At 49.8% G+C, this 11,086-nt stretch overlaps 1 protein-coding gene across 1 annotated transcript; it reads right to left on the bottom strand.

The window, feature by feature from the left end:
* Positions 1 to 660: 660 nt before the first annotated feature.
* Positions 661 to 10,267, bottom strand: TEDC2 (tubulin epsilon and delta complex 2). The gene is made up of 10 exons (XM_075059366.1): positions 10,137 to 10,267; positions 9,953 to 10,051; positions 9,634 to 9,689; positions 8,466 to 9,147; positions 6,887 to 6,940; positions 4,856 to 4,940; positions 4,379 to 4,487; positions 4,041 to 4,142; positions 3,416 to 3,627; positions 661 to 1,160 (listed from the first exon to the last, which is right to left on the bottom strand). Exons 1-10 carry the CDS (start codon positions 10,160 to 10,162, stop codon positions 1,014 to 1,016), a joined length of 1,572 nt encoding a protein of 523 aa, XP_074915467.1. The 5' UTR covers positions 10,163 to 10,267; the 3' UTR covers positions 661 to 1,013.
* Between the last annotated feature and the right edge of the window lie 819 nt (positions 10,268 to 11,086).

Here is an 11,086-nt window from a genome sequence, read left to right as displayed (position 1 = left end):
AGGCTGCCGTGGATGAAGACATCAAAAACACTGTTGGTCAGTGAATATTAGACAGTGACCACTGTAATGCTGGTTATATGCCAACTGGTGAACAGAGTAATAGGGAAGGAGCAGCTCAGGTTCTCTGGATTTTCAGATGCTGGAAGGCTGTGCACCACAATACAGTGGCTATCTGATCAGTATAACTCATAGAATGGTTTGGGTTGGAAGGGACCTTAAAGACCATCTAGTTCCACCCCCACCATGGGCAGGGACCCCTTCCACTAGACCAGGTTGCTCAAAGCCCCATCCAGCCTGGCATTGAACACTGCCAGGGATGGGGCATCCACAACTTCTCTGGGCAACCTGCACCAGTGCCTCACCACTCTCACACTAAAGAACTTCTTCCTTACATCTAATCTAAATCTACCCTCTTTCAGTTTAAAGCCATTACCCCTTACCCTATCACTACATGCCCTTGTAAAAAGTCCCTCCCCGTCTTTCCTGTAGGCCCCCTTTAGGTACTGGAAGGCTGCTATAAGGTGTCCCCAGAGCCTTCTCTTCTCCAGGCTGAACAACCCCAACTCTCTCAGCCTGTCTTCATAGGAGAGGTGCTCCAGCCCTCTGATCATCTTCATGACCCTCCTCTGGACTTGCTCCAACAGGTCCATGTCCTTCTTATGTTGGGGGCCTCAGAGCTGAACACAGGTCCATGTTTTATTGCCTGGTACACTGTCTGCATATAGGAGCCTGGTGTCCCAACTGAGGCAGCCAAGAATCCAGAGCTAGCCAGAGAGACAGACCTTGGAAGAAAAGCCAAAACCAGTGTCTATGAAGCTCTGAAGGGGCTTCACAAAACCTCAGAGTTAGCAGGTCATAAAAGCGATATAAAAGAAAAAAGAAGAAAAAAAACCCCAAACAAACCCCTGAAATTTAGTTGGACAAACAGGCAGAGTAAAAAAGTTAATTGAAAAGATTTATTGCTTAAAACTGTCTCTGGTTATGTGAACGGCTAGTAGGAGGTTCCCACCAGATCAGTCCACCAGCTCGTCTCTCACCAGCACAGGGAATCGCTTGCCTCCTTCACAGAGCTGCGTGTAAATCGCCCGATACAGCTGAGCTGCAGAGGCCTCTGGGTAGAGCCTGGACTCCAGGACAGGCAGGAGTTCTGCCATCATGACCTGGGGAGGAGCAAAGGAGACATGTCACCAGAGCCAGCTTGCACTTTTAGGATTCCACAAAGTGAAGTGGCTGCATAACAAGTGAAATCTAACCAGAGCAGTATGACTAATAACATGCTAATTGATAGACAGGTACTTTCTTTTGTCATATTTAACAATCGCAGAGCTGTTCATCTGCTCATGAAGTACACTAACAGCCACACAGCGTTCCTAAAGCAGCGAGATAAACGGCTGCGCTTTTCCTCTGCTGCAGAGATGGCCCAGCGTTCAGATGAGATCAGCATCCTGCAAGAAGCTGGAGCTGATGTTGATTCAGGAGCTCTGCAACCACACAGTGAAGCACTTACTCATGTAACAGTAAGTTCAACCCTTCACTCACAACTGTTCCGGCACCTCCCAGTTGGGCCACATTAATCCAAGACAGACAGGCAAGAGGCCAACGCCAGCCCAAACAGAACAAAGCCGCATGCCTCCCCAGCAGCACAGGCTACAGGGGATGCTAAAGCTGTCCAACATTCCCTGGCCTGGCCTCTGGTTTATTAAGCCTAGCTTGTGCTCTCAGTTCATGCTCTCAAACAACCCACTGGCCTGTTGCAGCATAATTAACAGCACAAAGCTCTGGGATTATGACTGTGACTGACAACTCAAACACAGGTGAACTCCCAATCAAAGGACAAAAGTTAGCCTTTAGTGCCCCACTCTTGAGTTAATGCTCAGAAAGACATTTTGCCTGGGATTTTTTTTTTTTTTTTCAGCTGGCATCAGCTAACGAAGTCTGAGTAGTCTCCACATTAAAAACCACACAGCCTACTGTACACACTGCCTTCCCAGGAGAAGGGTGGACAACGAACTGCACGTCAGTCACCTCCCTCAAAGCATTTTTCAGTGGTGGAAACAAAGGAAGACCCAAACAGAATAGAGTATAGGGCATCTGCAGAGGGGGTCCCTTTCCTGTTCTCCATAAATCTCTGCACAGGGACAGGGAAACAAGACATAGTTGCTACTCTCTGGGAAGAGTTAAGAGCTGCAGACATGAAAGCTACCTAAGGGGAAAGTTGGCACATGAAGGAGTGCTGCACTGCTCCACCTTCTACGAGAAAGCCCCTTCTCTTCCATCTGCCTGGTCCACTTCTGATGCATAAGAATAGAGGAAACAGGCCTTCACCATCAAAGACAGGCTAATTCCTACCAGGACTTTCTATGATTCTTGACATTCCTCCATAGGAAGGCAATGGACAGGCTTGACCCAGAAATACAGACATCCTTTCCCAGGGTATTTATCTTGTACCAAGTACATTCACTTCACCTGCCCCCAAGAATTTCACCTATCTTGCACTCTCTGCACAGAGGTGCTTCAGATACTCAGAGCTTACCCAGCACAAAGCACCTGTTTAGATATATGTGCAGAGGAAATTGAGTCAGTCAAGGAAGCATCAGGCAGCAGGCTTTGGTCACTACTTCATTTTGGGCAGATAAAAATCAAAAACCTCACAATCCATAATTCAGGATTATAGCACTAAAGTCCCATTTGAAGACAGGCAGCAATCTATCTTCAGCCAGAGGGAGGAATGCTGCCAGTTGAGTAGCTCTTTCCTGGCTTACAAAAAATGGCTTTTCCAAAGCTTCTATCATTCAGGTCAACAGCAAAGGTTAGGTCAAAGGAGTAGATGTGATTTCACAGATCTTCTCTGCCCTTTGCTGCTGTTGGTCAAGAAGAACAAATGATCCCTGTGCAGCAAGCACTCTGCTCAGGCTGATGGAGAGACTGACCTCCAGGCAGTCTCAGAACAGTAAAGTCAAGATTAGCAGCACAATGGCTTGAGACTTAAGGAAAAGGAAGGGAAGGAAAGGACAGACAGCAGAGGAACTCACTAGCTGGAGGTCACACAGGAGAGAATGAGAGTGAGTGCCCTAATGGGACTGTAAAGGGCTGCCAAAACAGGTCTCCAGGCATTAGCAACAACATCCTCCACTGCCAAATTCTTTCAGAGTAGCTTAACAAAAAAAAAGAGTCTTATCAGGAGAGGGTCAGACATTTGAAGGTCTCTGCTCTGGCCCTAACAAAAAAAGTCCATTCATCTACAAAGTAAGCGAGGCACTGATGTGAATTGGACACGAGGTATAAACATAGAAACATCACTGGGAGAGCTTGCTGTGCTGTTACTTGCCCATCAAGACCCCGTATGCCAGCTGTTTCCTCACAACTGTCCTTTTCTTCCCCTACCCCAGCAGCACTAACACTTTTAAAGACTTACCTTTTGTAAGGCAATTTCTTGGTGCAGCATTGACACTTGCAGCTTCAAGGCAAACAGGTCCCTCAGCTCCTGGAAACTGGAGTAACAAAGGAGAGGCACAGCCAGGATGCCTGCACTGTCACACATCTGTCCCCTGGGAGGAACACAGGCTGGAGAGCAGCTTCCTATGTCCCCAGCACAGTCTGGGCGCAGACTCATCTGGGACTCCATAGCTGCCAGGGTGGAAGAATTTGCAGGAGGCAGGAATATACAAGTTAAATCTGTACTTGCAGAATTTGTGATCTACTTACTGTTCCTAGAAATGAATGACTAATGACACTGTATAAGTCAGGGTAAGCTCCTCACACATGGCACAATCGGGACGTCTTAAGCTATGGCATACAGTCTCGCCCACCTCTCAATAGCTCCCTCACCAGCCCTCCTGAATTGCAGCAGTTAAAAGTCTCAAGCCTCTCCTGAACACAGATGGGTGGCAAACAGATACCACGGCTTGCTTTGCCACCAGAGAATTTTACATGCTACATTACCATTAAGAATAGCCAGAAGAAAAATTATGTTGGTCCACAGTGTTCTGTGCACAGCTGGCCATATTCATACCTGACTACAAAAACAGGGACTGGCTCACCTGCTCGCAGAAGCTGTAGCTTATGCAGGCACTGGGAAACCGTGGTTTGCAAACCCTCCAAGGTTAGAAGGCTTTCATACTCTCTTTCCAGAGTGGGATGGTCTAGAAGAGAAGCAGAGGAAAACCAGCAGGCATGAGCATACTGAAACCGTCCCCCCCAAATACCAGTTTCTAGAGTGGCCTTGGGTTCACCAGCCCTCGTCGTTTGAGGCAGAGAATGCTCCTGTCCCTCACATCCAGCATGTGCCAAGAATACAAGACACATGAAACTGGAGCCCACTGAAATCATCCGTATTCCACTTTCTGCCCCTTCCACCCCCCTTTTTTTCTCTCCTTACCTGCAGGCTCAGCTTCCACATACTGGCTCAGAAGGGAGGGGACATCCTGGAGGACCTTTAATTCCTCCTCTATCTCTGCAGGACTGAAGGCCAGCATTGTTGAACAAAACTCAAACAGCAGCAGCTTAAGGAAGGTTTCACACCACCAGCTCTGTGTGCTACCCCAAGCCCTGGGCCAGGCTAGCTGGGATCAGGGGAAGAGGCAGAGGGCAAACAGCCCGTGAAGTGGCATTGCAGGGGGAAGGAGAGAACAGCACAGCTGTGTATGGCATGTTTGCCTTGTGGCCTTGTTTGTCTGGATCAAAAGTTTTATGACTGCTCAAGAGCTGCACTATGAAAAAAACACTTCCTAGAGACTCCTGTTATTGCAGGCATAACTCTCTCCAGATGGGAGCACACTGCAGAGTGATTGCACCCAGTGCCTGCTGTACTGCACTACATGCTTGTGGAAGGGGGCGGTGAGCTGAGAAAGGATACAGTGGTCTGGATCCTCTCTATAAAACGGTTCCTTGCAGCTGCTGCATCTGCACTTGTTTGGCAGAGACGACATCTCTCCCATGCCCTGAAAATTCAAAAGGGGCAGGAGGTGGAGGAGTTATGCTCCATTGTACCCATAGGACAGCTGTGACACACCAATACAGCATATCAGCACATCAAATACAAGCATCTTCCTCACCCCTCTCTTTTACAGGTTATTTACTAGCCATTCCCCCCTCATTTTTGACAGCTGGTATTATATCAACAAGGACACCCTGCAGAAAGCATTAGACACTCTAAACCACCCATGTTATTTCTCTCAACTTGTTTTGAGGGAAGGATTTACAGCCGTCAGAAGAGAGACAACACATTTCTATAAGCAGAATGTGAACTTGCAGCACATCACTAATTCTGTTGTAGCACCCTACTTATGTTTTTATGCTATAGGAAACAACAAAACTTCCTTTCTTCAGGGGCAAGTTGTTTGCATTTCTGTACATTTACTCTGTTAGCAAATGTGTACAAAAAGAAGAGCAGACATGAAAAATTCTCACACTAGCTTTTATCACAGTGATTCCTTCATATGCCAAACTTCCTCAAGACTCTCCTTTAATCCTTTGACAAAGCAGTATGTTTGACAAGAAGCATGACAGCAGCGTGTCAGTATCAGGGACACAAAACATAGAAGTTTAAGGACAGTACCATGAGTAAGCTGGCCAGGATGTTGTATCGGACTCCAGTTTTTAAAAGAAAGTTACACAAATAATAGCACTACCAGAGAAGTGCATTTCACTTACAGAGTTCGACATTCCCATCAATGCACAGTCCCCATAATATCCTTTAAGTAAAGGACTGCTTTAAAGAGCCAGTACATCTCAGCAAGTCTCCCAAAACCTGCCACAGTAAGTGAGAGCCATCAGGAGGAAGCTTAAAATAGTTATGCAGTGCAGTCTAACCCGAGTGTGCATGTGTCTTCTCTCCATACAAATGGATCTTATAAATCGTGATAGAAACTGCAGTTTTCAGAAACAGATTATACAGAGAAATAGCAAGGTTAACGGAACAGAAAAGAACAGAAGTTACCAGACAAGATGCATTCCTTCTATAAGGGATCTTTAGAGCAAAGGTTATTTTCAATCTGTCACTGAGTTGAAAGTAATAGTGAAGAGTGTAGAATTACACAGAGTGATTAGGATGCCAAAAGGCTCAATTTGCAAGTGAAAATTAAGGGAGTCGGGTCTTTACAACTCACTGAAGGGCAACTAACAAATTGGTGTCTGATAAATGACAGTTTCCAAGAGGAGGAGGAATTCTTGAGAGTAGCACAAGGAGCTATAGCTATATTTAAGAGAGGGTTTAAGGTTAATATCTGGACAAACCTCATAATGAGAAATCTGCCGAATTATGGCAAGATTCCTCAAAGTAAATGGTGGAAAACCCTTCCAGAGGGCTGGAGAATGGACTAGAGCACCGAGTTCACCAGAAACCCAACCACTTGCACCATCGGTGTGGTAACATTTTAACTGGCTCTAAGAGAGTTCATCACCAGGAAACAGCCTCAAACAAACAGAGCCACAGTGCTTCCAGGCTAGAGAGGTGCCCCAGCAGAGCAGTTCAGGTCAGCAACTGGCTGGGAAACTCTTTCATCGCACAGGCTATACAGGCACCCACCCCACAGAGCTTCCTGCCTTCAACAAGTATATGGTATCAGCAGAGACTTCTGCAGCACTGTTAAACCCATGATTAAAGCATTCCAATACCTTTACAACTCAGGGATTAACAGGGATTAGCACTCTGAAAACAAAAGTAACACTAGTGGCTAGAATAACATGAAACACATATCCTCAGAAACAGCCTTGCAGAGGCACGCTGTATTGGACCACTCCTCTTGCTCCGAGTTCAGGCCCCACACATTGTGGGGTCAGTGCCTCCCCATGGCCCACAAACCAGCCAGGTGTCCCCCATCTGAGCCTTCCTCACAGTGCTTAAGCAGAGGGTAGTTCTGGACTGGACTGATCAGGCTGGGCTTACCTGGAATTCCTGGAATAGGCTTTCCTGTAGGGAAGGGGTAGCTTCAGTTGGCATCTGCAAAACAAGAGAAGCATCAATCCTGACTGCTGGAAAGCAGCGGAGCCTTGTCTTCAAACAGGGAAAATAACATTTTGCCTAAATTTGAAATTAATTTAGCTGTAATGGAAGATGTCAGCAACCCTGGAGATTGAATCCACCACTGCCTTCAGCCTGTCCTCAAGGAAGGAGGATCAGTCTGCTCATTCATTTCCACAAGCGTCAATGAGCTGACTTGGGAGAGCTCCTGCGTCCTACCACCAGCCATCAGAGGTTCATCCAAGGTGAGAAGCTGGGAGCAAAGCCCTGACAAGGCAGAATACAGACATGGAAACAACATCTTCAAGCAAGCTGATCAATACGGATGTGAGCATAAGCAGATCACCCTGACTCTGTTGCCATACCTGAGCATGACAAGGCAGCTTTGCCTAGAGCCATATCACTCTCAAAGAAATGGGAAAGGGACATTTCAGCTTCCACTGGGAATATGCATCTTAACCCCAAAGTAGAATAATCCCTAACTTGTTATTGCAAAAACATGTGGGTTGGCAGTTATAGCTAGAGTCACGTGTAGACTATGAACGCAAGACCACAGTTGGGATTTTAAGTAAATAGATTTTTGAATCCAGATTCCTGTTCCCCCAGCAACTGCCACTCAGAGTCCTGTGTCCGTTCCAACACCACATGAACAGTGATAATTTCCTCCCTGCACAAACACAAGAGTTGAGTTGTGGCAGCTGAGAACTATTTTTCAAAAATTTTCTGGGACAGGCACGTATCGGATCTGAACTTCACTGTTTCTTTAAAGCAAAGTGTACACAGAAAAGAATATAGAAATTATTTAAACAAGACAGACTGGTCAGAATGCAAGCCACCTTTCCGTCTTTTTATTCTATAAAAGAATATAGAAATTATTTAAACAAGACAGACTGGTCTGAATGCAAGCCACTTTTCCACAGAGAATCCCAGTAACATCCACTTCATAATTCTTTGTACACCAAACACTTGAAACAACTGCATTCTAGTCAATACTGATTTGTGTAGTTACACGGGCAGTATCTTACAGGTTAAAGGGGATAGTATTAAACCCAGATGCCATCTCTCCAAACAGCACTGGGGGGGGGGGGGGGGGGGGGAGTGAGAGGGAGGGAGAGAGAGAGAATTCATGCATTATGTATTACCGTGTTTAAAAAAAAAAAAATCAATAAGCTATAATAGAAAGTGTACTCAGAGGAAAACTAAGGCTCAAGAAACCTCTACAGAGATAGCTTTCCAAAACAGTCACAGGTGGCTATGAAATATCAAAAGTCTTAATTAAAAGACTTTCAAAGTCCCAGCCATCCAAGAGTAAGCCCTTAAAATTAAAACACTTACTCAATCACAATAAAGGCTTTTAAACTCTAAAGGATCCTTCCTCTTGAGAAGGAACTGAGGAGCAGTGAAACCAAGCTGGGTCCTACAGAGCAGTAGAAGAGACCAGGCTTTGCAGATGTGCTAGTCAATGTCAAGCACAAGACAGACATGCCCATCTCTCGGCACTTACCCCTTTTCCTGCAGGGTGACCGTCCGAGGTGAGGTGCTCCTTCCCAATGCACCTTCAGTTGTAGGGTCCTCCTTTTTGCTGGACTCTCCCAGGAAACCACAACTTTTTTTCCCTCCATCAGATAACCGCTTGACAGCAGCTACAGAGTTCTTTCCCCCAGCTGAATCCCCTACGGAAAAGCTTTGCTGCTCATTCAGGGCAGATCTGGACAAGCCAGGTATCTTCTGGGGTTCAGCTGGAGCAGGGACCTCTCTGTCACTGGCACAGATTACTGTCCTATGACTCCTTCCTTGTTTGCAAGCCACCCCTTTTGAGGAGCTCTTCCCAGCTGTCCTGGAACCTTGAGAAACACATCTGGCTGGGGCTTTCCTTTGCAGTTTTTTCACATCTGGGTCAGTCCTATAAGGGGCTCTTAGCTGGTATGGAGAGGGCTTCTTCAAAGAGGCAGGCTTTTTGCTTACAGCTCTCACCTTTGTGTTCTCAGGAACATCCTCAACAGGTACAGGCACTTGCTGCTCTTCAGCATTCTTGGGAGTAGGTCCCTCACCTGCAGATTTCTCTCCTGTAGCTCCCTGAGCCTCTAATGGACTTTTCAAGATGCTTTTCCTAACTTTCAGTGCCTTCTCTAAGGCCCTGTTCAGCAACTCCAGCTCCTCCAGCTCCTTGGGCGAAGGTCTGTTCTCTGCAAGAGAAAAAAGCGTATCAGAAGGTCCAAACCTGGACCTTCCCCATTTGTCTCTACACTAATTTGCTCTTCCAGGTGCCACAGAAGGAAATGCAACCCACTGAATGGTGTAGTGGGCGTTTTGGCCACACTCCCACAGCAACTACAAAGAGGATGCAGGCAGGCTTTCCAAAAGCCTTGAAGCCCAGCATGAATGCGAGTCACAGGAGGAGACAGTTCTCCCAAGTCAACCACCCCTTCATCAACAACTGACAATCACCACATCCCGGTCAGGCCCGCAGACACTTCATCACTGGCCTCAGTGACTGTGGCATGACTCCACACTAACACCGAGGACGAAAGTGGGAGGAAAAAGGTAGAGAGGGGGCTTCAAGTCGGTGCAGAGCACTGGAAGGACTTGTAACACCGAAGCTGGCTCAACCCCGGTCAGGCCTAGGGCCCGTGTGACAGGAGGAGACACCAGGCCGGGAGGGAAGCGCTCACCACGTCCGCTGCTGGAGCCGGCCTCTGGCTGCGACCGCTCGTCTTCCTCACTGCCCCTGGGGTGAGAAGAAACACAGGGCCAAGGGCCAGCATTGCTGTGCACCGAGGGCTTCAGCTTCCCCCCACGGCCCATGGGGTCTCCGACACGGCTGCGGGGACACAAGCGCCCGCCCTGCCGGCACCAAGGACCCCGGATCCCCACCCGAGGCCGCCCGGACTCCACCGCCTTACCCTCCCGGCCCAGGTTCGGGGCAGGGCCGCCCGGGGGGAGCCCGCGGGGCGGGGGGTCGGGCCCGGCCCGGCGCGGGGCCCCACTCACCAGCACCGCAGGAGGGCCCGGCTCCGCGCCGCCCGTTGCTCCAGCTCCCGCCGCCGCTCCGCGCCTTCGCCCAGCGCCGCCGCCAGCGCCGCCGCCACCCTGCAAGGCCCAGCGCCGTCAGAGACACACCGGCCGGCCGCCCCGTCCCCCCCCGCCACCGCCACCGCCGCCGCCCGGCTCTCACCGCCGGCCGCAGCCCGCAGGCAGCATGGGCCGCGTTGCTCCGGTCCGGCCCGGTCCTGCCCGCTGCAGCGGCCCGGTCTGCCCGCCGCCGCGGCGAAACCCGCTAAACCCCCCGCCGGCACTCGCGTTCCTTATCGCCCTGTCAGGACCTGCGGGGCGGGGCGTGTCCCTGCGCGCGGCCGGGAGGGCGCTGAGGAGAAGGGCGGGCGCTGAGGAGAAGGGCGGGAGCGGCGGGTCCGATGGCGGGGGGCTGCGGTAGAGCCCCCCGCTCCCGGGCTGTGAGGGCTTCTGTGCCTGCCCAGGGGCGGGTGGCCGGGTGCCGGAGATTCCCCGGGCCCCGCTTTTGACCCGGGGAGGCCGTTTTTTTCCTCAGATGGGTTCAGCGCTTCCCTCTCCTCCTGGGCCGCGCCTCTCTGGGGGCAGCCGGCCGACCTCTGGAGGGGACTAAAAAAAGCGCTCGCAGAGCAGACCCGTCCCAGCAGCTGCTTCTATCCGCTCTCTCCTGAGGGTCAGAGCATAAACGAGATTTTATTTCTCTCGGCTTTCGCTGTGGCTGGCCGTTGAAGTGGAGCCACCTGACAACATGCAGTGGTCAGCCCACCCACCGCTGTGGGAACTGGAGCCCCCCGGGACCTGCTGCACAAGGCCCACAGAGGCTGCAGATTAAAGTTCAACCATCACAGCTGCTGTGCTTCAGCCTGCTCCGTGTCCTGCCCGCGGACAGGGTCCTTGTGGGGATCCCCAGGGGTGCTGGGCTAGCGCAGGGAGAGCGAAAGGGCCAACAGTCCGGCACCCCGGCAGAGACATCACATTCTGCTTCTGCTGCCTTTGGTTTGCATCAGCAAAGAGGCAAATCTGTGGTTTTTTTGATTGAGGGAGGAATCTGCCTTGTTGTGTGCCTGTGGAAGCTGCCTAGTCATAACACAATCTCTGTTGATAGCTGAATGCTGC

Source organism: Buteo buteo, chromosome 29 (assembly GCF_964188355.1).
Source record: "Buteo buteo chromosome 29, bButBut1.hap1.1, whole genome shotgun sequence".
Taxonomy (NCBI): domain Eukaryota; kingdom Metazoa; phylum Chordata; class Aves; order Accipitriformes; family Accipitridae; genus Buteo; species Buteo buteo.
The sequence above is the reverse complement of the archived record's forward strand: the minus strand, read 5'-3'. Positions and strand labels throughout refer to the sequence as shown.